The 26,270-nt window shown below is 39.8% G+C and overlaps 1 protein-coding gene and 1 non-coding gene across 9 annotated transcripts in view; both read right to left on the bottom strand.

Moving 5' to 3' along the window:
* The window catches only part of MICU1 (mitochondrial calcium uptake 1), a 248,400-nt gene that overhangs the window by 12,124 nt on the left and 210,006 nt on the right, over positions 1–26,270 (bottom strand). For all 8 annotated transcript variants that reach the window (XM_078434361.2, XM_081790529.1, XM_081790530.1 and 5 more), the window contains 2 exons: positions 26,112–26,249; positions 12,306–12,414 (listed from right to left, as the gene is read on the bottom strand). In XM_078434361.2, coding sequence (XP_078290487.1) covers positions 12,306–12,414; positions 26,112–26,249 — 247 coding nt within the window. The remainder of the gene's footprint in view (positions 1–12,305; positions 12,415–26,111; positions 26,250–26,270) is intronic.
* Positions 11,268–11,373, bottom strand: LOC132685663 (U6 spliceosomal RNA). Its single transcript, XR_009613252.1, has one exon. It is a non-coding gene; the product is annotated as a U6 spliceosomal RNA (small nuclear RNA).

Here is a 26,270-nt window from a genome sequence, read left to right as displayed (position 1 = left end):
AAAGATGAATAACCATTAAAAAATATTTTTTTTAAAATTTGGCTTGCTGAAATTATATAAAAGGCGAAATACTGTCCACCTTTACAAGTGCTTTATGAAAGCTTCAGAGGCTTCTAAGGGCAGCAACCCTTGAAGTCCCCCCAAAAGCAGGGCTTGCAATAATACTAGTCTCTATACTTCCTTAGTTGGTGGAATTTCTTTCTGATTCTTTTCCCAGTGGGATGGAATGTTGGCCCATTTTGTCCTTACTCATCTATTTATGTGGATTTGGGGAAGTTTATCCTATCCCCACACTCTTCTTTTTCCCACTGGTAATCATGAATCCCCAGAGCAGTGCTCTTCCTCCTTGGGGCACTTATATAATTTTACTAAATCACAATATATTCAAAGTAATGTAGTTAAGTCAGAATCAATCTTTAGAATTGCTAAGTGACTTTAAATTTGGGAAGATAAATGAGGTCTCTGCAGAGAAACTGCCTCATAAAGCAAATATTTCTTTCAGAACTTGAGCTTCCTTGCCTTCATCATGAATAATTTTAAACACTGATGACTTTGTCTTAAATGAATGGAATCCTGGCCAACATTCCTCTTCACATATAAATGTTTTTCACAAAATGCAATGATGAGCTGAAGCGCAGGGCTTGCCTCCCACAAACTTTAAGAGAATTTATAAAATAGGAGCTTTTTTCCACATAACCTGTTCCCCACACATCTTTGTGACATTCCTACTCCCGCTTTTATGCTACGCCTGTCTGGGGGATGTTCTCTCATATGGTTTGCTGTGAACTTTTCCCTATTTCCAGTTTCACATATAAGCACCGAGTCTCCTCCAAAATTCTCTAGGTTTCTCCAGCAGTGGGTGCCATGTACCAAAGAGAACAACGGTATGAAAGTCAGTGAACCTGAATCTCTGCTCTCAGTTTTGTGTCACACTAGCTGTGATCTGAGCAAGCCATTTCCTTCATATGTAAATGAAGAGATAACAATAAAGGAAGGATTTATTTATATACTTTTTAAAAGTTTATTTATTTATTTTGAGAGAGAGCATGTGCAAGGGGGGGGGGGTCGTGGAGAGAGACAGAGAGAGAGAGAGTGGGAGAGAATTCCAGGTAGGCTCTGCACAAGGGTCTTGAACTCATGAACTGAACCATGAGATTGTAACCTGGACTGAAACCAAAAGCCAGACACTTAACCGACTGGGCCACCCAGGTGCCCCCAAAGGAAGGGTTTAAATGATTTCCAAGCTCCCTTCTCACACTAAAATTTTATGGCTGCCATGTTATTTTTTAGATAACATGGCTTAAATCAGTTAAAATGTCCAGATCTTCAGAAGTCTTCAAAGAGTGAACGTAAAGGTGTGAATTTCTGCAATTACGGCTGGTGTGGTGGGCAGAATTCTGAGACAGTCCTCAACATGCCCACCGTCTGGTATATATATATCCTCTCTAATCTCCTCTCCTTGAATGAGAGCAGGATCTATAAATATAATGGGATACCACTTGTGAGATTAACTTACTTTATATGGAACAGGTAATGGGATGGTCACTCCCAAGATTACAATTATATAATAAAAGAATGCAATTCAGCACACTGGGGAAAGAGAGTCTCTTGCTGGCTGTGCAGAAGTGAGCTGCCATGTTGTGAGGGGAGGGGGTCACAGGGCAAGGAACTGCAGCGGCCCCCTGAGAGTGATCCCCAGCTGGCAGCCAGCAAGGAAAAGTCCTACAACCGAAAGAAACTGAATTCTGCCAAGAACCTAAAAAAGTGTAGAAGAGGGCCCTGACCGGCAGATGAGAACACAGCCCTTCTGACACCTGTTACACTTGAAACCTTGTTAGGACCCAAGCGGGGAAGCCAGCTGTGCTGTGCCCAGACTCTGACTCATAGAAACTGAGGTAATGAATAGGTGTTGTTTTAAGCTGCTAAATTTGTATTATTGTGTTATGCAGCACGAAAGCGAAGTGGAGAAGGTATTTATGGTTGGGAATGTCCTTCTGAGGTTCCTGGAATCATACTTCATATCCAGCTGTGCTCATTTTAGGGACCTTTTACAGAACTATCACTCTTCTGCAACTACTATACCAAGTTCCACAAATTAGATCTTTAGATACACTGGCCAAAGTCTAATTAAGTTTTAAATTTCTTAACAAGAAAATAAATTAAAACTGCCACCCTGCTTTTGGGAATTGAACAGCACTGCTCTGATTTCCAATGTGACTGATAATTATGTTAGTTCATTTTCACACAAATTTGGATATAACTTTAGGCTATAACATGTCCATTAAAACATTACTACATTCAGTAAAAAACTGATTTAATTAGAGTGCAAGAATTTCAAATCTGGAAGAACTTTTGGAGATACTTAGTATCACTCTAACCTGAGGGTCAGAGAAGTGACTTGACCGTGGGATCAAGAAAATGAATGACATGGAAGGGTGATACAGTTCTCTATCACTCTCCCCATCACACTAGGCTTTTAACAGAGCATTTCCGCATCCTGTCCAGGATATGACCATTAGAATTAATTCATCTGTTTATTCAACATTAAATGAACATCTACTATATATAAAGAATTGTTCTAGGATCAGAGTAGGACACAAAGATGTGGAAAACAAGGTTCATTGTCCTCAAAATTTTATGGTCTAGCGAAAACTCCCCCTTGAATGCTGAGGACAGTAGAGATGTTAACAGGGGTTAGATATTCCTAGGAAGAGAGAATTTAAGTAAGATTAATGCCTGCTGAAAGCAATGGTCTCAAGAATTTTGGGATGAATGATGAATCTTAGGAGAAGCTAATGACTTATAACTTCTAAACTGATATGAATCTCAAAAGTGACTGAAAAAAGCAGTAGATACTACTTCCTAAGAGAACAAAAGTAAGCCCCATGAGTTCCTAGGGTAATCTTTTTATTTTTTATTTTTTTAAAGTAGATTTATTTTTTAATTTTTAAAAGTTTATTTATTTATTTTGAGAGAGAGAGAGGGAGAGAGAGCATGTGCATGTACACGCAAGGGAGGGGCAGAGAGAGAGAGAATCCCAAGCAGGCTCTGTGCTGTCAGTGCAGAGCCCAACGCGGGGCTCCAACTCATGAACTGTGAGACCATTACCCGAGCCAAAATCAAGAGTCGGTCGCTTAACCGACTGAGACACCCAGGTGCCCCCTTTTTCTTTTTTGTTTAATAACTTTTTGCTCAGTTCCGATATTGGGATAGATTGTTTCCAGTCTATAAGCTCCTTAATAAGATAAACAGGCAGAAGAAAGACAATATCGAGGGGTTGAAAACCAGAACAGGCATCCAGGTACAGTTGTACTTTCAATCTGGTATACTAATACAGTATTGTCTCATTAATTGTCACAATAGCCCCAAAGTGATATTCTATTATCACCATTCTACAGATGAGGAAACTGAGGCTTTGAGAACTTAAGTTCAAGGCCACAAAGCTAATGAGTAGCAGGGACTCAAACTTGAGTTCGAGTTTAAAACCAATATTCATACTTCCAAATTTCATGCATATACTTAACTGTCGATAAATGCTAGATGTTAGGACAGTGTCTAAAAGTGTAACAAAGCATTGCCACACCAATGAGTAGAGGTGGTTATTAGAATCTGAGAGGTCCACATCTGTATATCCTATGTTTCAATGTGGAGAACCAGCCAGTGTAGTATACACACACGTGTCTTCCTCTTCTGTTTTCTTGTTACATGACCTTATTTAAGTGACTTTAGGCTTCTGTGTGTTGGTTTCTTCATGAAGAGTAGTATGGTTAGAAAGGTGAAGAACACCTGTGTCTAGAAGACGTTCCTATGTGGGGTAAGAAGCTAGATTAGACAACGACTCTAATCCCTTTATATAGGGACTCTCCTATATAAAGGACTCATCCTCATCCTATAGGGACTCTCATCCCTTTACTATAAGGGATGCACTACAGATGTCAGAGGATGTCTGCAGAGCCTGGTCCTGAACAGACAAGACAACTGCAGGGGGAAAATGTCATGTCACATTTCATATTCAAGAGAAGGGCACTGACTCCAAAATGCCATAGTTTACCAAAAAGACTGTGTTCTACTCTTAGTCAAAGGGAACTGGAAATAAATAGTCTAGACCCTGTCTTTCCTAAGCTACTTAAAAGGATGGTTCAAAATGGTGAAACTTCACTGCCTTCAGGGTTGTGTTTCAGCGAAGAGTTTCAAATTCCAGCAGCATTTTGGGAAATACTGAGAGACACCATGATGGTGTGGAAGGGATATACAGACTTTGGGATTAGAGAGGCCTGAGCTTGAATCCTGGCCTATGTCCTTAGCTGGGTAACAATGAGCAAGCCGCTTTATTTTATATTTCCTTATCCACAAAATGGGGGATAATACCAACTACCTTTCATGTCTTAAGGATTAAGAGAGATAATGTCCAAAAAGCACTTAGAGTTATGACTGGCAGACAGAAGTTGCAATGAAATGATAGTTGCTGTTAGTGTTCCAGATGTGAGATGGCCTTGTAGTCCTCAAAATGACAATGCTATAGGATTCTTAGGGCTCAGGAGAGAGTGGCAGCTTATCTGTTAAAGATAGTTGTTCAGAATACAGGAGTTTGTTGTGTGTTAGAATTTACTCCATTACTAATTTCTAACTTCCCCAACAACCCAGTAGGGACCTAAACACCAAAAGACTAAGATTCCTTTACTCATTCAAAATAATAGGCTCAAAGAATATCAAAGCCACAAAGATTCTTAAAGGTCATCTATGCCATCCAGGTCACTTTGGAGATAAAGGTAACTGAGATCATTTGATATGACTGATACTTCAAAAAAATACCTGGGGATGCAAAGAGCATCCTGTAGGAATTATGCTACAGGCTTTATTAGTTATTCTCTTGGCTGTCAGACAATAAGGTAAAATGTATGTATAGAATGACTATAAAAAATTAAGGACAGGACACCTGGGTGGTTCAGTTGGTTGAGTGTCTGACTGTGGCTCAGGTCATGATCTCATGGTTTGTGGGTTCAAGACCTGGGCTCGCTCCTCTCAGCGAAAGCTCACTTGGGATCCTCTGTCTCCCTCTTTCTCTGCCCCTCTGTCACTCACACTCTCTCTCTCAAAAAAGAAAAATTAAAAGAAATTAAGGGGGTGCCTAGGTGGCTCAATCGGTTAAGTGTCTGATCTTGACTTTGGCTCAGGTCGCGATCTCATGGTTTGTGAGTCCAAGCCCTGCCTCAGGCTCTGTGCTGACAGTGTGGAGCCTACTTGGGATTCTATCTCCCTCCTTTTGCCCCTCCCCAGCTTGCTCTCTATCTCTCTCTCAAAATAAATAAAAATAAACTTAAAAAATTAAAAAAAAAATAAGGACAACCGTGTCATAAATTATGATTTTCAATCCAAGTAGGGCATGAGTAGTAAAGCCCATGGACTATATTTGTGCGATTACTTTCCTGTGTTATAGTTCAAAGTACACAGGGGACACAACTGTACCTACAGGTTTACCAAATCTATAATATCCCGAGGTGCTCTAATGGGGTTTCGCCATACCTGGAAACCTTTTATTCTCCTGGCAAGAGTTAGAATATTCTCTCTCTCTTTTTTTTTTTATTAAGTAGGCTTCACACCCAACACGGGGTTTGAACTCATGACCCTGAGGTCAAGAGTCACGCGCTCCACCCACTGAGCCAGCCAGGCACACCAAAAGTAAGAATATTTGACGTTATACAAACCATAGCTCATTCTAGAGCTCCAATTCAATTTCTAACTTTTCCATCAGAGGATGTCATCAGGAAAGAAGTCGTGTTCAGTTTTTCATTACCTTCTTCAGCAGAGTAGGTAAATCATTCAGACAGCACTCTGAGAGGTTATATATCTAATTTTACGCCCAGTATGTGCACGAATAAGCAACAGAACCACTTCCTCTTAAGTGCTAAACAAGAGATGACCTATTGTGGAGACACACACTATTTCATGGAAAAAGGTTCTTTCTTCAAATGGTCAGAATTCACCAAGGACATTTCACACTTGCCTGGGAGGTGTTATTCCCACATGGGCCACGCAGAACTAAAGAAAGAGCCTCAATGAAATTACTTATTTTTACTCTGGAGGGATTGGATCATGCCGTCATGTTGTGAATCTGTAGCTGCCACCCGCCTGGGTTCTCAAACTGTTCTGAAGCCCATTAGCTCTGCAAGTTGTTAAAAGACATTTTGGAGCAAATCAAGTTTGGGAACTATGTGGCTCTCTTGGAGATTAATAATGCACATTAGCATATTAAAGAGTTGGCAGGAGTAGTGCTGCAGGAAGAAATTCTGCATTCTCCCAAACTTACTTGAACCATGGAACTTTTTTTTTTTTTTTAAACCCACAGAACCATTAACATATTGCAGTAAATAGTGTTCTTCACAATGCTGTTTGGGAAATTCTGTGCTAAATTATGTCTAAAGACAGGGTTGCAAGCTCTAAAATAGCCAAGGAAGAGACAGTGCCAGGGCCTCTAAAAGGTGCCAATTTCTGAAGGTCCTAACCTTTTGGGAAAAAATGAAGGCAGCTGAGACTATGAGCCGCAGGCAGACCAAAGTATCCTGTCTCTACCCCTGACCCACTCTTTCCCCACTCCTGGTATGGTGGGGAAAGTATTGAAAGTATCCACGTTCAATCTTATGGCTAATCATGACTTATCACACCAAACTGGCAAAGCTTGTATACTTATCGTTCTCCTCTACAAAACTACGAGCTTCTCGAGGGTAGAACCCAGCACAGTATCTGTGCTGCTAGTTGAACAAGTGGACGAACCACACCTAACTGGTTTACATCAACTTCATAATGAAAGCAGCTGACATTTATTAAACAGACACTGCACGATAGGTACAAGTTTAATAACCTATGAGGTAGGTGTCATTATCCTGATTTTAAAAACATAGAGACTGAATTTAGAAAATGCCCAGAGCAACTCAGCTAGCTTAATGATGGAGCTGAGCTTAAAACCCAGACAATATGACTTCAGAACCTGTGTTCTTAACCATGACACTTTTCTACCCTTCTTCCAAGTTTCGTCTTAGCAGTAAAATCACATGATTCTGCAGAGGGAGAATTCGGGTAGAGCTCAAACCAGTGGAAACATCACTAGTAGGACTGCCAGGATTAGGAAGGTTTGAAAGCAAAGGGGAAAGTACAAGGAAAGGCTACTGAGGACAGGCACATCTGGCAGGGTGAGGGCACTTGGCAAGGATGGCTGAACACACACTGGTCTTTCCATGCACGTGCTGGTACATAAACAGTTAACATGACTGATATCACCCCTTTAGGTGTCCAAGAAGGTGAAATATATGCCAAATCTAAAAGATAGGGATTACAGAAGAACAAAATGAATTCATAGCATGAGTCTGCTCTCTGGGTCTATTGTGAAAGTTGAGGGTTTATTGGCTCAAGATCCAATGTCTTATTTATATCCATCAATATGTTTATTAACTTATTCACTTATTGGTCAAATATGTGTAAAATGTATACTGTAATCCCAGGTATTGTCCTAGGCATAGGGAATATATCCATGAACAAGACAGATAAGCATGCTAATAAGCAGAGTCAGATAATAAAACACATAAACACATGAGAAAATATCAAGTAGTGACAATTACTATGACACAGCCTGATGGAGTTACTTTAGAATGGGAAGGAAGTGAGTTATATGAAAACTGAATCACAGGGGCCCAAAGACACAGAGATCATGGGAAAGAGCACTTGAGGTGAAGGAACAGCTATAACAAAGGCCTTCGGGTGGGAATGAACTTGGTATATTTAGAAAATAAACAAAGAACAATGTGGTGGGGAGTGAACTGAGAAGAAAGTGATATTTGATGGACTCAGAGAGTATACAAGGGCCATGACATATGGAACCCTGTCAGCCTGGATAGACAGACTAGGGCTTTAGCAGGGGAGATGGAGAAATGGAGTCAGAGGCAGGATATGCTTTGGAAGTAGAGAGACAAAGATTTAGTGAAAAAATGAATGCGGGGGAGAGAGAGCAAGAAACCAAGAATAATGCAGATTTTTTTTTTTTTTTAGCTTCTGGATAGGTGGTGAATAACTCAGTAAGTATTTATTGAGCACCTATCATATAAAATATATTGTCGTTAGTGGTCTCTGCTCTGTCTGATTAGCCATATTTGTGGGAATTAAAGCCTTTGTCCATAATTTATGGATAGGAATTGATGATAATAGTAAAGACAGAAGATTTTAGGCTAATGCCTCTTTTTTTTTTTTTTTTAATTATAAGAACAACAGACAATATAGTTAGTGTTTATAATTTATGTGGAGTAGTTAGGGAAGGCCTCTCTGAGGAAGTGACATTTGAATTGAGACTTGAAAGCTAAATAGAAGTTATCCAGGTAAACAGCATAATTAGGTTTCTAAAAAAATTTAAGCTTTCAAACAGACAATACAAATATTCTCAAAGTAATTTAAATTCACTGCCCACCCCCCCCCCCCCCCAACCATTTTGTTTTTACTTTGTGGACTACATATGGGTGATATTTAGTTCTTGGTAGTTACAGTGGGTTGAATGGTGACCCCCTAAAAGATATGTCCACATCTTAACCCCTAGAATCTGTGAATGTGACTCTGTTTGGAAGGAGGGTCTTTATAGATGTAATTAAATTAAAGATCTTGAGATGAGATCTGGGCTAAGAATTACCCAAGTGGGCCCTAAATCCAATGACAAGTGCCCTTTCAAGAGATATACAGAAGAAAGATATGGAAGGAGAAGGAGGGGAAGGCTATGTGAAGACAAGCCAAGGAGTGACCAGAACCGCAATGAACCAGAAAAGGCAAGGAAGGACTCTCCCCTAGAGCCTTCAGAGGGAGCATGGCTCTGCTAACATCTTGACTTTGGATTTGTGGCCTTCAGAACTGTGGGAGAGTAAATTTCTGTTTTTTAAATCCCCATGTTTGTGGTAATTTGTTATGGCAGCCCTAGGAAATGAATTCACTTGGCTTCTCCCTGCTACTTAGTATGAATCTAGGCCAGTTTCTCCTAGATAGCTATCGTTTTGCACTCAGGGATCCAAAGTTACATAGATAAAACAAACCAAGAAGTCAAAACAAATGCTAAATATCATACATCTCAAAGCCAAACATATATCTGGATGTTAGATGTGACTATATAATTTGTAATACTGCCTCTATTAAATAGCAAGGATAATGAGGCATGGATTATATGGAGACTAAACATCCCAGGAAATGGCCTGAAGTCATTTGAAAGAAACACTATTTTTTTTTTTTAACCACTAGGTTGAACTTTCCTTCACCACCACTACTCTGAATCATTCTATTTTATATACCATATAATTTTAACACAGACAGTGATTCATCCTAGATAACTGTTCTTTAAAGCAATTCTACTGTCTTTAGTTGAGCTCTTCAAAAAAGGCTTGCAAATATAAAGAGGAACTTATTAATTTTTATTTTACAATAAGTGATCACTTTAAGTCTTATATCTTTGGATAGTCAGATGCTGTCCAATCCGTTTTGTGAAACAGAGCAATAGAACCAAAGCTATTCTAGAGAAATAACCCTGTGATATTACACATACATACATACCTTCCGTGATATCATTAATTTTTTTCAAGGGATTCTACAAAAGTCAGAAGAGGTATTATTTTAAATAAACAAAAAAGCAAATAAGCAACTGTTTTTCAAAAAAGCTGTGGATTATGGGGAGCCTGGGTGGCTCAGTCGGTTAAGCATCCAACTTTGGCTCAGGTCATGATCTCGGGGTTCGTGAATTCAAGCCCTGCATCAGGTTCTGTGCTTACAGTTCACAGCCTGGAGCTTGTCTCGGATTCTGTGTCTCCCTCTCTCTCTCTGCTCCTCCCCCACCTTGTGCCTGGTCTCTCTCTCAAAAAGTAAAATAAACAAACAAAAAAAGCTGTGGATTAAGAAAATGAAGTAAAAGCATTCAGTTTGGAAAGGAAGAAGTAAAATAATCTCCATTTGCAGATGGCATCATCTTGTATTAGAAAATCTTAAGGAATCCACCAAAAAGTGCCGAATAAGCAAGACTGTGTTTATAAAACCTCAGTCAGTGTTTTGGAGAGGTTTAAAACTTACACATTGTAGTACCCAACAGTGAAATAAAGACATTGTCAGATCAACCAAATCTAAGAGAATTCATTGTTAGTAGATCTGTACCACAAGGAATGACTAAATAAGTTCTTCATACTGATAAGAAGTGGTATCAGATAAACATTTAGATACTCAGGAATAAATGAAAAGTACTCAAAGTGGTAAATATGAGTAAATGGTAAAAGTGGATTAAGTATAAAAGATTATTTTTCTCCTAATTTCTTAAAAGAAAACTGTTCAAAGCAAAAATCCTCATGTTGTATTGTAGGGATTATGACATACACAGATGAAATACAAATGACAACTAAAGCATGAAACATAGGGCCATGGTAAATGGAACAGTATTATTGCAAGTTCCTTTTTTTTTTTTTTTTTTTTTTGAGAGAGAGAAAGTGCATGCACATACGCATGGTGCAAGCATGAACGGAGGAGGGGCAGAGGGAGAGAAAGAATCTCACACAGTCTCCATGCCCAGCACGGAGCCTGATGTGGGGCTCAATCTCCCGACCACCTCACGACCCTGAGATCACAACATGAGCTGAAATCAAGAATTGGGACACTTAACCAACTGAGCCACCCAGGCGCCCCTAACGTTTCACTTGAAGTGGCACAATATTAACTTTAAGTGAACCGTGAAATGTTACAATTTCTAGGGAAACCATTAAGATAAAAAACGCAAAGAGATATATACACCTAAAAGGCCAGGAGGTCCAACAATATGTCTAGAAGTGGTGCACTCTAAAGAAACAGATTAAGTGCAACGTAAAGGAAGACATATCATGCAAATAACAACCATAAAAAAAGCTGGAGCAATCATACCAATATCAGAAAAAGCAAATTTCAAGAAAAGGAGTCTTACTAGAGATAAAGGGGGAACATTTCTAACGATAATAGGATCGATTCATCAGGAAAGCATAATAATCTTAATCAATGTGTGTACACTTAATGCCAGAGCTCAAAATTCATGATGCGAAGACTGACATCACTTAAAGGAAAAATGGACAAATCCACACATTATCAGTGGAGATTTTTTTTTCTTTCCTTCCTTCCTTCCTTCCTCCCTCCCTCCCTCCCTCCCTCCCTCCCTCCCTCCCTCCCTTTCTCCCTCCGTCCCTCCCTCCCTTCTTTCCTTCCTTCCTTCCTTCCTTCCTTCCTTCCTTCCTTCCTTCCTTCCTTCCTTATGCTTCATGAATTTACATGTCATCTTGCACAGGGGCCACGCTAATCTTCTCTGTATTGGTCTAATTTTAGTGTATGTGCTGAGGAAGCAAGCACGATATGTGGAGATTTTAACGTCCTTCTCTCACTAACTGAAAGAGCAACTAGACAAAGAAGTCAGTTAGAAGATCTGAATACTATCAACCACCTTGACCTGACATTTTTACAACACTATACTCAAAAGTGCAGAATATACTTTTTCCAAATGTATTGAAACGTTCTTCAAAAAACTGACTATATCTGGGGCCCATAAAACAAGCTTCAATCAATTTTAATATTTATTTTTGAGAGAGAGACAGTGTGAGGGGGAGAGGGGCACAGAGAGAGGGAGACACAGAATCTGAACCAGGCTCCGAGCTGTCAGCACACAGCCCAATGTGGGGCTTGAACTCAAATTGTGAGATCATGACCTGAACCCAAGTCGGATGTTTAACCGACTGAGCCACCCAGGAGCCCCAGGGTTTGAAATTTTTCATAATAAAATGTTGGGGGAAAAGTAGTGTTTTCACTTCCCCTGCTCTCTCACATTGCCTGTACTAACTGGAACTGACTGTGTAGGAGGTAAGCCAACAGGGGGTGCTATTCTGAGCCACAATTTTATCTTAAAAACAAAGCCAAAAAACCCAAGTTAACACAAGAAATAAACCAAACCAATGCTTCCCACCAAAGAATGAGTTGAAACGCATGCTGACTTTAGTTTCACAATATGTATATCATGACTCTGGTTCCAGTGAGAGAAGTTCCAAAGTCTCTAAAGATGGGCATCTGCCTTGACTGTGGCCTTTAGCACAAGAAAATACATTTGCTGAGCTTGGTCGCTCAGGATGAAATGCAAGGCTCATCCAATGGCAACAAAACAAAACAAAACAAAACAAATCAAAAACAATATCAAGAAAAACTCACACGTCACAGTTAAGGAGGGGTAGTCACCTAACAGATTACAGATTCAATATTTATACCTTCAAGAAAAAACTTCTGGGTTTCATTACCTTTATCAAGAGATGCCCCGGCCATATGGTAAAAGCTTAATGCAGTGTCCACATCATTGATATTCTTTAGGAAGGTAAAGAAGTTTTCCACTTCCTGAAATGTCAGCCCCTGAAAGAAGAGAGACAGCAAGATAAGGCAGGAACCTGTAACAAAAAGCAGCACAAAATGCAGAGCACTAGGTGGTTATTCATGTCTATAAATCAGAAGTTTATGCTATGTTTCAGGTGCCTGGGTGGCTCAGTCGGTTAAGCATCTGACTCTTGATTTTGACTCAGGTCATGATCCCACAGTTGTGAGATCAAGCCCCGTGTCAGGCTCCGTGCTGAGCATGGAGTCTGGTTAAGATTCTCTCTCTCCCTCTTGCCTTTGCCCCTCTCCCTCACTTGTGTGCATATGCTCTCTCTCTCTTAATACATGGATTAAAAAAACAAAACAAAACAAAACTATGCTATGTCTAGAACAGAAACTGAATAAATTAGTCAAAGAATGCCAAATTTGTATAGGGAACACAACTCTAGAATTCTACCCTGAAAAAGGCAAGCTGGCTAATTGCTTTCCCCTCCCGTGTAAAATCCGACGTGAAGCTGTTTACAGTGATGGCTGGACATCTTTACTAAAAATATTTCTAACTGTGCCCTCCAATTAGTCACAATATCTATTATGACACTTCTTAAATGAGCTCTAGCCCCTTGATCTGTTACATGTTATCTTAACAAGTTGTACTAGAATCAGGATGTCCATTTTAATAATCTACCCTTAGGCCAGCTAAGCTTTTTGAGGCTTAAGCCAATTAAAAAATCACCAAAGTCAGTGATATGCAGGGGAACGGTTTCAGGATTTAGCAGAAGCCGAGCAATTGGGAAGCTGTTCATTATGTCAATCTAAAAGCTACTAACGAAGCAATTTGCCACTTAACTTTAATCGGATGAAATTCTCTGAATGGAGCTCTTTTCAAAAGCTGCTCCAAGATTTGCTGATCTCTGATGGGACTTTCTCTGATGGCTCAAGAGACAGTAGTTGTATAACTAGGCCCAAGGGAGTCTCCTTACAGGGTGGAGGATTTGTCCTCTTTGCCCATTTCCCACTTCTCACACATCACGCCGTGATGGAAATGAATAGCTTCTAAGAAGTGGGTAACACTGGGGAGACATCAAGGTGAATGCCTTTTAATGAAGCATCAGATCCTTAAAGGGACTGCTGATGTTGACTGGCTTCTACTTAGTGCTGCTCCCATTCCAATTTCCATTTCCCCAAAATAGAGGGCCCAGAAATCCACATGTGGAACTCAGTAATAAGGAAACTTTAATATAGACAACATATAGTTCTTTCCTGGTATTCTCCCAACTCGGGTCAATGGTATCTTTCTCATTTTATCAATCAGACTAAGAACTAAAATACTGTATGTATAAATACGTCACATGATCTTTTATAATTTCCCTAGAACAATAGAAGTTAAAAACTTTTTATTGTGGAAAATGATGACCATATAGAAAGCTGAGTAAAACATAAGAGTACAACAAACTACAGGTATGCTGTTTTGAAGGGACACATGCACCCCAATGTTTATAGCAGCACTATCAACAACAGCCAAAGTATGGAAAGAGCCCAAATGTCCATCGATGGATGAATGGATAAAGAAGATGTGGTGTATATATATACAATGGAGTATTACTTGGCAATCAAAAAGAATGAAATTTTGCCATTTGCAACTACGTGGATGGAACTAGAGGGTATTATGCTAAGCGAAATTAGAGAAAGACAGGTATCATATGACTTCACTCATATAAGGACTTTAAGATACAAAACAGATGAACATAAGGGAAGGGAAGCAAAAATAATACAAAAACAGGAGGGGGACAAAACATAAGAGACTCTTAAATATGGAGAACAAACAGAGGGTTACTGGAGGGGTTGCGGGAGGGAGGATGGGCTAAATGGGGAATCTACTCCTAAAATCATTGTTGCACTATATGATAACTAACTTGAATGTAAATTAAAAAAATAAATAAACAAAAAAACCCAGTGCTATTTTCAAATAAAGCCATATACAACAACAACAACAACAAAAAGAGTACAACAAGCTGTTATAAAAATGAACACCCAGAGAACCTCCACTCAGGTCAAGGAAGAGACTATTCTCAGCATCCTGGAAGCCTTCCTCTCTCCCCTCAACATGTCCCTTTCTCAGTCGTAAGCCCCTTTTCCCAGTGTTAATTACTGTTCTGACTTTTAGGGGATTCCTTTCTTTCTTTCTTTCTTTCTTTCTTTCTTTCTTTCTTTCTTTCTTTCTAAAAATAACATTACTATCTATTTATGCATCCTCAAACAGAAACAGTTTAATTATGCTTGTTTTGAACTTCAAAAATGGAATCATGCAGTACGCATTCTATTATATATGGCTTCTCTCTTTTAGATTTGTCTATGTTTTTGTATTCTGTAGTTAACTCACTTTTATTGCCATTAGTATTCTGTTAGGTGAATATACCACAGTTTTTTAAAATGTTTTCTTTTATTTTTGAGAGAAAGAGACAGAGTATGAGTGGGGGAGGGGCAGAGAGGGAGACACAGAATCTGAAGCAGGTTCCAGGCTCTGAGCTGTCAGCACAGAGCCCGATGCAGGGCTTGAACTCATGAACCATGAAATCATGACCTGAGCTGAAGTCAGATGCTTAACTGACTGGGCCACCCAGGCGCCCCTATACTACAGGTTTTTTTTATCCATTCTATTTGGTGTGTTTCCAGTTTTTGGCAATTTATGCAAAGTGGTACATCTGAATTTAAGCATGCATTCCAACATATATGGAGTACCTACTATGTACCAAGTTCCATAATTTTTGGCAGTGAACTAGAAGTAATTTTTCCCTAATTTGAGGCCATTCTTTTGGCCTTAACTTGGAGCATCCAGAGATAGGGCTTATTCCTTATACAAATGCCTTGGTATGCTATATAATGTAAACACTAGGCTAGAATCAATCTCCTAGAGGGAAGTACAGGTTCTACAACATCTCCTGCTTGTGGATGGATGCCTAATACCGTCTTCTCTTCTCCTCCATCAGAAGACATGCAGTGGTGAAAAAAACCCAAGTGTCCATTGATGGATGAATGTATAAACAAAATGGAATATTAGTCACCATTAAAAAGGAGGAAATTCTGACATAAACTGCAATATGGATGAAACTTGAAGACATTATATCAAGTGAAATAAGCCAGTCACAAAAGGTCAAATACTGTATGATTCCACTTATATGAAGTACCTAAATTATTTAAGTTTATAGAGACAGAAATGGGAATTTCCTTTTCTTTCTTTCTTTCTTTTTCTTTCTTTCTTTCTTTCTTTCTTTCTTTCTTTCTTTCTTTCCCTTCCTTTTTTTTTTTTTTTTTTTTTTTTTAAATAATCTCTATGCCTAACATAGGGCTTGAACTCATAGCCCTGAGATCAAGAGTTAGGCACTCTGGGGAGCCTGGATGGCTCAGTTGGTTGAGCGTTCAACTCTTGATTTCAGGTCAGGTCATGATTTCGCAGTTCATGAGTTAGAGCCCCGCATGGGGCTCTGAGCTGACAGTATGGACCCTGCTTGGGATTTTCTTTCTGCCCCTTCCCCACTCTCTCTGTCAAAATAAATAAATAAACTTAAAAAAAAAAAAAAAAAAAGAAAGAATTGCATGCTCTATTTACTGAGCCAGCCAAGGGCCCCGGGGAATTGTTGTTTAATGGGTACAGAGTTTCAATTTGGGAAGACAGATAGTAGCGAAGGTTGTATAACTGTATGAATGCACTTTTCAAGATTTTAAAAAATGTTAATTTATTTTAGAGAGAGAGAGAATATGAGCAGGGGAGAGGCAGAGAATGGGGCAGGGGGCAGAGGTTCTGGCGTGAGCTTTGTGCTGACAGCAGAGAGCCCGATGTGGGGCTCAAACTAACAAACTATGAGATAGTGACGTGAGCCGAAGTCGGATGCTTAATGGACTGAGACACCCAGGTGCCCCAGTATGAATGTACTTAATGCCACTGAACTATACACTTAAAAATGGTTAACATAAAATTTCTAAAACAAAGGGCATGGTGCAGGAAATGCGATCCCCTCTGACAAAAGCAAACTCTAATGTTTGCTACTTAATTTATCATGAAACATCAAATACAATAGGTCAAGGCCAGAATACTCATGCTGAGAATTATTTGAGGTCAGACAGTGAGAAAATCTGAATTGAATGGCTATTCATTTGATGATTTAGAAAAACAGTGGGATACACATCACATTATGGCATTATTAAATTGAAATATGTAACATTTTACCTTTTATTATATAGATACAATAAAAATATTTATTGAGCACTTACTAACGACTCAGCACTATGCCAGGAACAGTGAGGGAAATAAAATTGCTTTGGACATGGGCCTTGATTTTATAGAGCTTACAATTTAGATAGGCTTCTTAAAGAAAAGATGACGCCAGTCACAAAATCCTTATTTCTTCATAACTATCTTAGTAAAAAATCCAAAGGGTTTTCTAGCAATAAAGCTAGAATAAGACTTTAACATGAAGTTCATGGATGGAAAGTGAAAGGATGTGCTTTCTGCAAATTGAGCTGTTCAGACTGGAAGGCAATAGTTGTGTACAGGCCACTGGCAGGTGACGTGACCTGTAGAATAGTAGGCAAGAGGAAATAACCTTCTCTTAGGCATGGCATCACAGGGAATTTCTTGACACACTATGGGGAAGTGGAAGAAGCAGGAGTTATTTTATTCTGGGTCCAACTGTTCAACAAACTGGTTATCTATCTACCTTGGGAAAGATGGACTTACAGAAAACTGGGCTCTAAGGGCACCTGGGTGGCTCAGCTGGTTGAGTGTCCAACTCTTGGTTTTGGTGCAGGTCATGATCTCATGGTTCATGGGTCTGAGCCCTGCATCGGGCTCTGCACTGACAGTGTGGAGCCTGCTTGGGATTCTATCTCTCTCCCTTCCTCTCTGCCCCTTCTCTGCTCTCTCGCTCTCAAAATAAATAAAAATAAAACACTAAAAAAACCCCTGGGCTCTAGATGACTCAAAAAAAGGAGATAAGGCTAAAAAGAATGAAATCTTGCCATGTGCAACAATGTGGATGGAGCTAGAATATATTATTCTAAGTGAAATAAGTCAATCAAAGACAAATACCATATGATTTCACTCATATGTGAAATTTAAGAAACAAAACAGATGAACATATGGGAAGGGGGGAAGAGAGAAGAGAGAGAAACAAACCACAATAGACTCTTAACAATAGAGAACAAACTGAGGGCTGATGGAGGGAGGTGGGCGATGGGTATGCAGGAGGGCACTTACTGTGATGAGCACTGGGTGTTGTATACAAGTGATGAATCACTGAATTCTACTCCTGAAACCAATATTGCACTGTATATTAACTAAAATTTAAATAAATATTTAAAAAGTGAATTTAACATTAGAAATTTGTTGAATAAGCAAATAGAATTGTCTTTCAAAACTAAAAGCAATTGATAAAATGTTTAGAAGAAAACATAAAAAAAATCTTCGTAACCTTGAGTAAGACAAAGAGTTCTTAGATATGATAGACACCAAGGGTCGCCTGGGTGGCTCAGGTGGTTAAGCACCCAACTCTTGATTTTGGCTCAGGTCATGATCTCACAGTTTGTGGGATTGAACCCCACATCAGGCTCTATGCTGACAGTGTGGAGCCTGTTTGGGATTCTCTCTCCTCTCTCTCTCTGCCCCTCTCCTGCTCACATTCTCTATCTGTCTCAAAATAAATACACTTAAAAAAAAAAGATATGACACCAAAAGTGCAATCCATAAAAGAAAAAAAAAAAACTGATAAGTTAGATTTCATCAAACTTAAAAACTTTTGTACTTCAAAATACTGAGAAAACAGACAAATCACAGACTGGGAGAAAATATTTAAAAATCACATATCTGATAAAGGATTTGTATCCAGAATGATTTAAAGAACTCTTACAGGGTGCCTGGGTGGCTCAGTCGGTTGAGCGTCCGACTTTGGCTCAGGTCATGATCTCACAACTTGTGGGTTCGAGCCCCGCGTCAGCTCAGAGCCTGGAGCCTGCTTCGGATTCTGTGTCTCCCTCTCTCTCTGTCCCTCCCCAACTTGTACTCTGTCTTCCTCTGTCTCTCAAAAATAAATAAATGTAAAAAAAAAATTTAAAGAACTCTTACAACTCTATAATGAGAAAATAAGAACACAATTTAAAAAAAAATTTTTTTTAACGTTTATTTATTTTTGAGACAGGGAGACAGAGCATGAACGGGGGAGGGTCAGAGAGAGAGGGAGACACAGAATCTGAAACAGGCTCCAGGCTCTGAGCTGTCAGCACAGAGCCTGATGCGGGGCTTGAACTCACGGACCGCGAGATCATGACCTGAGCCGAAGTCCGACGCTTAACCGACTGAGCCACCCAGGCGCCCCAAGAACACAATTTTAAAAAGTAATTGAATAGACATCTTACCAAATAAGATATATGAACGGCTAAAAAGTTCATGAAACAATGCTCAGGATCATCAGTCATAGGGAAATGCAAATCAAACCACAATGAGAAACCACTACCTACCCATCAGAATGACTGTAATCAAACAGTAACAAGTGTTGGTGCAAATGTAGAGAAACTGGAAATGTAACATTGTACATCTACTTTGGAAAACAGTTCGGTGCTTTTGTTAAACTCAATTTTTTCCATACAAGCCAGCCATTCTACTCCTAGGAATTTTCTTAAGAGGAATGAAGATAGGTCCACATAAAGACCTGTGCATGAATGTTCATAGCAGTTTTATTTACAGTGGCTGAACACTGGAAACAATTCAAATGTTCAACTGGTGAATGGGTAAACAAAATGTGGTACATCCATACAATGGAACAGTATTTACTGTATTCAGCAGTAAAACACAGCAATAAATACAAGCAACAGAATGTATGGATAAGCCTCAAAATATGATGAGAAGTAACAGAAGCCAGACACAAAAGACCGTATTATGTTATAAAAGCATTTACGTGAATGTCCAAAAGAGACAAATCTGTAGAGACAGAGAAAAGGTGTATGGTTGTCTGGGGTGAGGGCAGAAATGGGGACTGACCACAAGCTAGCGTAACAGATCTTTTCGGGGTGATGAAAATATTCTAAAACTGGATTGCGGTGATGATTGCATAACTCTGTAAATTTACTAAAAATCATTGCATTGCTCATTTAAAACAGGTGAGTTTTATGGTATATAAATTATACCTCAATAAAATTGTTAACCATATAAAATGCAGTTGGAGTAGAAAGAGGGGTAAGGGAAATGTGGCTTCCTCAGGAGTCCGCTGTTAACACTAGGTATCTCGTGCTGACAGGCCATGGGTGAGGGTAAACCCACTGTCACACATGATTCTCTTGCTTTGTCTTTTAATCAGTCATAGGTAATCCATCGCCAGGAATCAATCCACTTGCCCAAATTCCCTCTATGGCCCACTGAAAAGATAAAATATTCTCCTTTTTCCTTCTTCTCCTTGTATGCTATGCTTGCACCAATCTTACCATTTATATTCTGCTCAGTCTTCTGCTTATTTGTTAAAAAATCATTTTTACAGCAGATAATATATGAATCTTATGAAATAGTAATATATAAACAGTACAAAGCAATTCTTCCTCTACCCTTGTCTTTCAATCTCCCTCTCTATAGGTGGTCACTGTCACCAATTTCTTTCTTTTTTTTTTTTTTTAATTTTTTTTTAACGTTTATTTATTTTTGAGACAGGGAGAAACAGAGCATGAACGGGGGAGGGTCAGAGAGAGAAGGAGACACAGAATCCGAAGCAGGCTCCAGGCTCTGAGCTGTCAGCACAGAGCCCGACGCGGGGCTCGAACTCACAGAGTGCGAGATCATGACCTGAGCCGAAGTCGGCCGCTTAACCGACTGAGCCACCCAGGCGCCCGTCACCAATTTCTTGGTTATTCTTTCATAGGTGTTACTATGACTATCTTGCTCCAGTAAAGCATCTTCCCATTGCAAACCCCACAATTCTCTTCAACTGTTGCCTGGCAGTGGGGGGAAATCACACTGTTTCTATTGCTTACATTTCTGCAAATATCTAATCATCCTGAAACATCACTTTCTTCATGTGTTCATTCCTCCTCCTGTCAAAATATCAATGATTTCTCACTGCCAACTGGATAAACCCAACTTCTTAGCCTCATATTCTAGGTCTTACACAAAATGCTTCCATAGATTACTTTTCTACCATCTCCTTAAGAGACCACAGGCTATAGTCTAGCAATACACTGGCTTTCTTATTTCCTCAAAACCCTTGTCCTTATTCAAATTATGGCGAATAAGGAGTAGCATTAAATAGGCTCATTAGTAGGAAGATTATTGACTGTGGAATAAAACAAGTCCTGGCTTTGAATCCTGTTGCTACCTCTTAAGATGCTGTGTGATCTCAGGCAACTAAGGCTCTGAAAAGTATTTTTCATCTGAAAAATGGGGATTCTTTCCACCAAGCAGGATGTGATCATTAAGGAAAAGATAGGTAAAATGCCTGATCCATAGCAAGTACTCAGTAAGTGGTAAGTTGAATCCTTAGCAGGCTGGCAGGCTCATTACCATAGAACCAATGGTAATGAATTTATTCGATTAAGCTTTGAACTATACTCTCTTCTCTGGTATGTCTATGACCTTGAGGAATAGAAAAGAGAGACAAGTATACCTCTCATATACCTTTGAAGTATATGAAACTAATTGTGGGGGGAAACCAGAAATATAATAGTGAAAAGCCCATAAATTCTCTTAATAGTCATTCACAGCTTAGTACTTCTTTGGGGGAAGGACAGGTTTCAAAGCTAATCAGTTAAACAAAGCTAATCAGTAGAGTTTCTAGTCTTTTTAGTTGAATGGCCACGCCTCAGGTGCTCTAGTACTTATGACTTTGACGGGCACCTAATAATTGGAGTTTTTCAAGCGCTATGCAGCAATGTTTCTAGAATCTGATATTCCATGATGACCACATTCTGGCTCAACTCTCAAATAGCTGTGAAAATAAGTGAATAGGAGAGCCCACATGAATATTATCTACAGATGACACGCAAAGTTAATAATCTAATAGTTTTATTATAACTGTTTGGTTAAGTACAAACCCTGCTTCATGGCTGGTAGCATTATTAGTAAGACTGATACAGACAGAAGGTTGCTGGCGATAGGGATCTAAGAGGAAACATGTAGCAAAAGCAAACTTTTTTTATAACTTCTGCTTGTCAAAATCCTACTCTACTTTTAAGGCCAAGTTCAAATTGTATTGCCACCAAGAATCTCTTCAGTGGTTCTAATCTTTCTCACTGGTGCTCCCAAAAGGTCTCATAGCTTTATTAGGGTACTTAATACATTCACCAATGCATACGACAAACATTTGCCTATGCGACACTCACTGTACTGTGGACATGCAAAGACGAGTAAGACACTGCTCTTAAGAGGCCCAAAGTCAAGTGAGTTGCCCTCTGTTATAATTATTTATGATCTGACTCCCTGCACTAGGAATATTAAATGCTATGCGGCAGACTGGGTTTTGCTCAATACTGTGTTCCTAATATCTGAAAGAGTGCTTTGCACATAGTGGTTGCTCAATAAGTACTGAATATGAAATTATATAGGTCTCTGTGTGTATATATGTTTTTTCTTACTAAATTATTACAGACTATATATTTCTTGAGGATAGATGATGGTTTTTGTTTACCTTTTATCTTTCTCACAGCATCTGGCTTAGTGTCTTGCACAGAGCAATGTCTGACATTGAACTAAATGTAATTTTCAGTTCAGCCTTAAGTGGATTTGCTAAATTATTAAAATTCACAGCTTCTGCACTCTCAAGCATCGAGAACCATCCCTGTGAGTTACATTGATAAAGTTTAGAAAACTCTGGTTTTCTTTTAATGAGGAGAAGACAATATGGAGGAAGTAAAATTAGCAAATTTTAGAGCTGAGTCAAATTTGGCGCAGAAGAATTATTCACAGAAAAAAGGATATTGAGGGAAATGGGGAAAATCTGGTAGAGGATAGGGACTAATTTTTATTTTATTTTATTTTTAAATTATAATTTAATTTTTTTAGAGAGACAGAGAGGGAGACAGAGAATCTCAAGCAGGCTCCAAACTCAGCATAGAACCTGATGTGGGGCTCAATCTCACGATCCCAAGGTCATGACCTGAGCCAAAATCAAGAGTCAGACACTTAAGACTGAGCCACCCAAGCGCCTTGGGGCTAATTTTTAAAATAAAGCCAAAACAAAACACGGTTCCCATTGAAAAAAAACGAAGAAAGAAATGAAAACTCTCCTTGTTAAATACGAAACATAACAGCACGAATAGAGCGATTTTTCTAGCATGGCAGGTTCTCCAGTCCTTCTAGCTATTACTCAGGGGCAAAGTAGCTAGAGACACCGACGGAGTGCAGTCCTCCAGAGCAGCGGCTCACGAGAGCGAGCGCAAGAGCACAGGAGAAATCACCTCAGGAGCCTTTTAACAAACGATGCCTGGACCCACCCACTGAGCTTCTGATTTAGTCGGTTTAAAGAGGGCCCCAACAATCACATTTCTGAAAAATTCCCCAAGCGATACTGGGTGACTGGGGTTGAGAAGCACTGCTTTAGAGAAAGGGTATGGTTAGCAGAACTCTGATATAGAAAGGACAAGATCTGGAATTGAAAGCCTTGGATTTCAGTCCAGATTCTGGGTGGGTCATTAATTTCTCTTTTTCTCCATCTCTATATTCTCAAAGACAAGATGAGACCCAACAAGGCTGTTGGAAAGACAGAAAAAGAAAAATGTGAAACGCTGTGAAACATTGCATGGTCATTAAGCAGTACGCAAATATTTACTTAATGCCACCACTAGGATCATCAATCTTTTAGGTCTGGACTGATAATTTGTGCAGAATCCCACACAGAAAAATGATTAATATGAGCCAAATGAAAACTTACATTTTCATGTTAACAAATCCAAAGTGGAATAAAAGAAATCATTAAGAAGCAGATGGTGATTCCCCTTTAATGAGACATGATCCTAGAGAGATAGACTGCTAACCTTAGGAGCAAAGGCCCTTCATTAACGCTCATTATAGTTAATTGCTATGTTCACAAACTAATCAACATGAGAGGACGATCAATCTCAATCTCCTTGCTGTAGCAGCCTGGAAATTCAGGGCCAGAAGTAATTTAGCACCCCAGATTTTCATCATCTGACAAAATCTGTCCTTTCATTTCAGAGCTCTTTTGCAAGGTCTCCAGGCCTTATATTAACTCCTGCTAAAGCTATTCTATTCCTTCAAGGGAGATGTCTCCAATACCCTATTTATTGCTTTAAAAAAAATTCATAATAAAACATGAATTAGACTGTTCTGATAATTATTTTAAGGTCAAAAAAATGTCTGGACCAAACTTATTTAAAACTTAGTCTGGTAAAAAGAAAAGAGTGTTTCCTAATGCAAACACTGTGCTTCCAGCATAGGGACTAAAAATCCATCTAAACATCTGCCATCGATTTTCTTTCTTTTTAATTTTTAATTTATTATTATTATTTTTTAATGTTTATTTGCCTTTAAGACAGAGAGAGATAGAGTGCGAGCAGGGGAGGGGGAGAGAGCAAGGGAGACACAGAATCCGAAGCGGGCTCCAGGCTCCAAGCTGTCAGCACAGAGCCTGACGTGGGGCTCGAACTCACAAGTCATGAGATCATGACCTGAGCTACAGTCGGCCGCCCAACCCGAGCCATCCAGGCGCCCCTAAACACCTGCCATCAATTTTCTGAAATTATAATTTCCAACAGATATGAGCTGGGTACTAAGCACTGTAAAAGTTGTCTCTGGGAGAGAACATTGTCCTCTGTCACTTTCCGTTAGTGATGAGTCTTCCCTCATAACTGAGGAAACAACTGCTGTGTAGGGACAGGAACATTTTTAGTGCCAGGTCAGGTTCCTTGGTCATGGCCACATGGTAATCATTGTCCACTGGAAAGGGTATTGGCTGGAAACGAGAAGATCTGGCATTGTGGGGTGTGTGTATATGTAGGTGATCTTTAAGAGGTATGCCTTTTAGCTGATTTCTGCTTCAGTTTGTCCATCCCACACCCTGGCAAAACCCCAGAGGCTGATTCAGTTCTGCCATCTGCTCCTTCCTGCACCAGGTGCAGCTGGTGTGGAAAGGTATCAGAGAGCAGTGTTGACTACTGCACCACTACAAACTCATGGTCTCCAATCGCAATGCTGCTCAAAAAATGCTCAATCATCTCTCCCTGAGTTCTCTAATAATCTTAGTATCAGTCTTTCAGCTTCTTTGCTTGCTCCTTCCCAAACTGTTTTCCACAAAGTGGCCAGAGTCCTTTATTTAAACCTGCACACAACCATGTCATTTGACTGCTCACAGCCCTTTAAAGAGCTTCCCATTCCACCAAACTCGTTCCATGCATATGTGGGCCCCCATCTCCCTTTCAAACCTCACCTCAGGCCACTCTCCTCCTTGCTAGTATATGCTCCAACCACAACAGTCCCCTTTTGGTGCCTCACATGCTAGACCTTTGTGTTTTCTGTTACGGACTGAATGTATGCCTCCCAAAATTTCTACATTGAAGCCTTAACCCCCGTTATGGCCGTATTAGGAGGTGGGGCCTCTAAGCAAATAATTAAGGTTAAATGAGGCTATAAGGGCGGGGCCTTGAACTGACAGGATTAGTGTTCTTATAAGAAGATGCATCAGAGAGCCGGTGTACATTTGTGCTCTTGTGCTCCTGCTCTCTGGTTTTCTCTCTTACCTTGCCAACAACCAAGGAAAGGCCATGTGAGGATATAGCCAGAAGGTGGCTGTCTGAAGGACAGGAAGAGAGCCCTCACTAGAAATTTAATTTGTTGCACTTTGATCATGGACTTCTAACCTCCAGAACTGCGAGAAAAGAAATTTCTATTGGTGAAGCCACCCAGTCTGTGGTGTTTTGTTGTAGCAGCCCAAGCAGACTAATAATATACTGCCTTAGAGTTTTTAACATATTCTAGTTCCTTCTTTCTGGAGCCCCCCTCTTCCATCTTCCTCATTTTCTTCCTCTTTCTGCTTCCTTACTTCCCATTCTAATATGCCCTCTAATCTAATAAAACAGCTCTCCCAAAAGTTATTAATTATTACCATTTTACCAAAGCCAATGGATGTTTATCCTCTTAGTTTACTGGACCCTCTCTGTCCCATGTGACACCCCCCGTCCCCCGCCCCCAGTCCCTGAACCCTCTACTTCCTTGGCTTTGATTGCACCACCTTCTCTAACCATGTCCTTCCTGTGCTGTTTATATGTTAGTGTTCCACTTGATTTTGTCTCTGGCCAAAAAAAGACAGTTCTTTTCTGTATAATTCAGAAAATTCCTTGGGCAATCTCATGGTTTTAACTTGAATAGTGTGTTGGTAATTCCCAAACCTATCTCAGTCATCTGAAGTAGATCTGAATATCCAAGTGCCTGCTACTCATCTCTAATTGGATAGTCCACAGGTGTCTTATATTCAAGATATCTATAACGAAAGTCTTTATCTTCTTCTGTAAACCAGTCTCTCTTTTTAATTCCTCAGTCTTAGTTCATGGTGCCACCCTTTGTGTGAACAAGAAACCTAGGGGGTTGTTCTGGACTCGCCCTTATTCCTCGCCCGCTGCTTTTTTTTTTTTTCTTCAAGTACAAGAGATGAATTAGTTACAGTATTTGCTTCATGACACTCTCATTTTGTTGGTACCCGTGCTAGTACCTTCCCACAGTTCCTTCTCTTCCTGTAAACAGAGACACCCACCTTTCCCTCCTTGAAGTGCTTCTTGAGCTGCTTCTGCATGGCGGTCAGCTTCTTGGACTGTACCCCGCTGTAGGCCAGCAGCATGCCACCAAACTGCCTCTCGGTAATTTTCCCATCCACCGGGTCATGGCGCTCGAACTGGGAGGGAAACAGAAAGAG

This window comes from Panthera onca, chromosome D2 (genome assembly GCF_046562875.1).
Source record: "Panthera onca isolate mPanOnc1 chromosome D2, mPanOnc1 haplotype 2, whole genome shotgun sequence".
NCBI classification, from domain to species: domain Eukaryota; kingdom Metazoa; phylum Chordata; class Mammalia; order Carnivora; family Felidae; genus Panthera; species Panthera onca.
The sequence above is the reverse complement of the archived record's forward strand: the minus strand, read 5'-3'. Positions and strand labels throughout refer to the sequence as shown.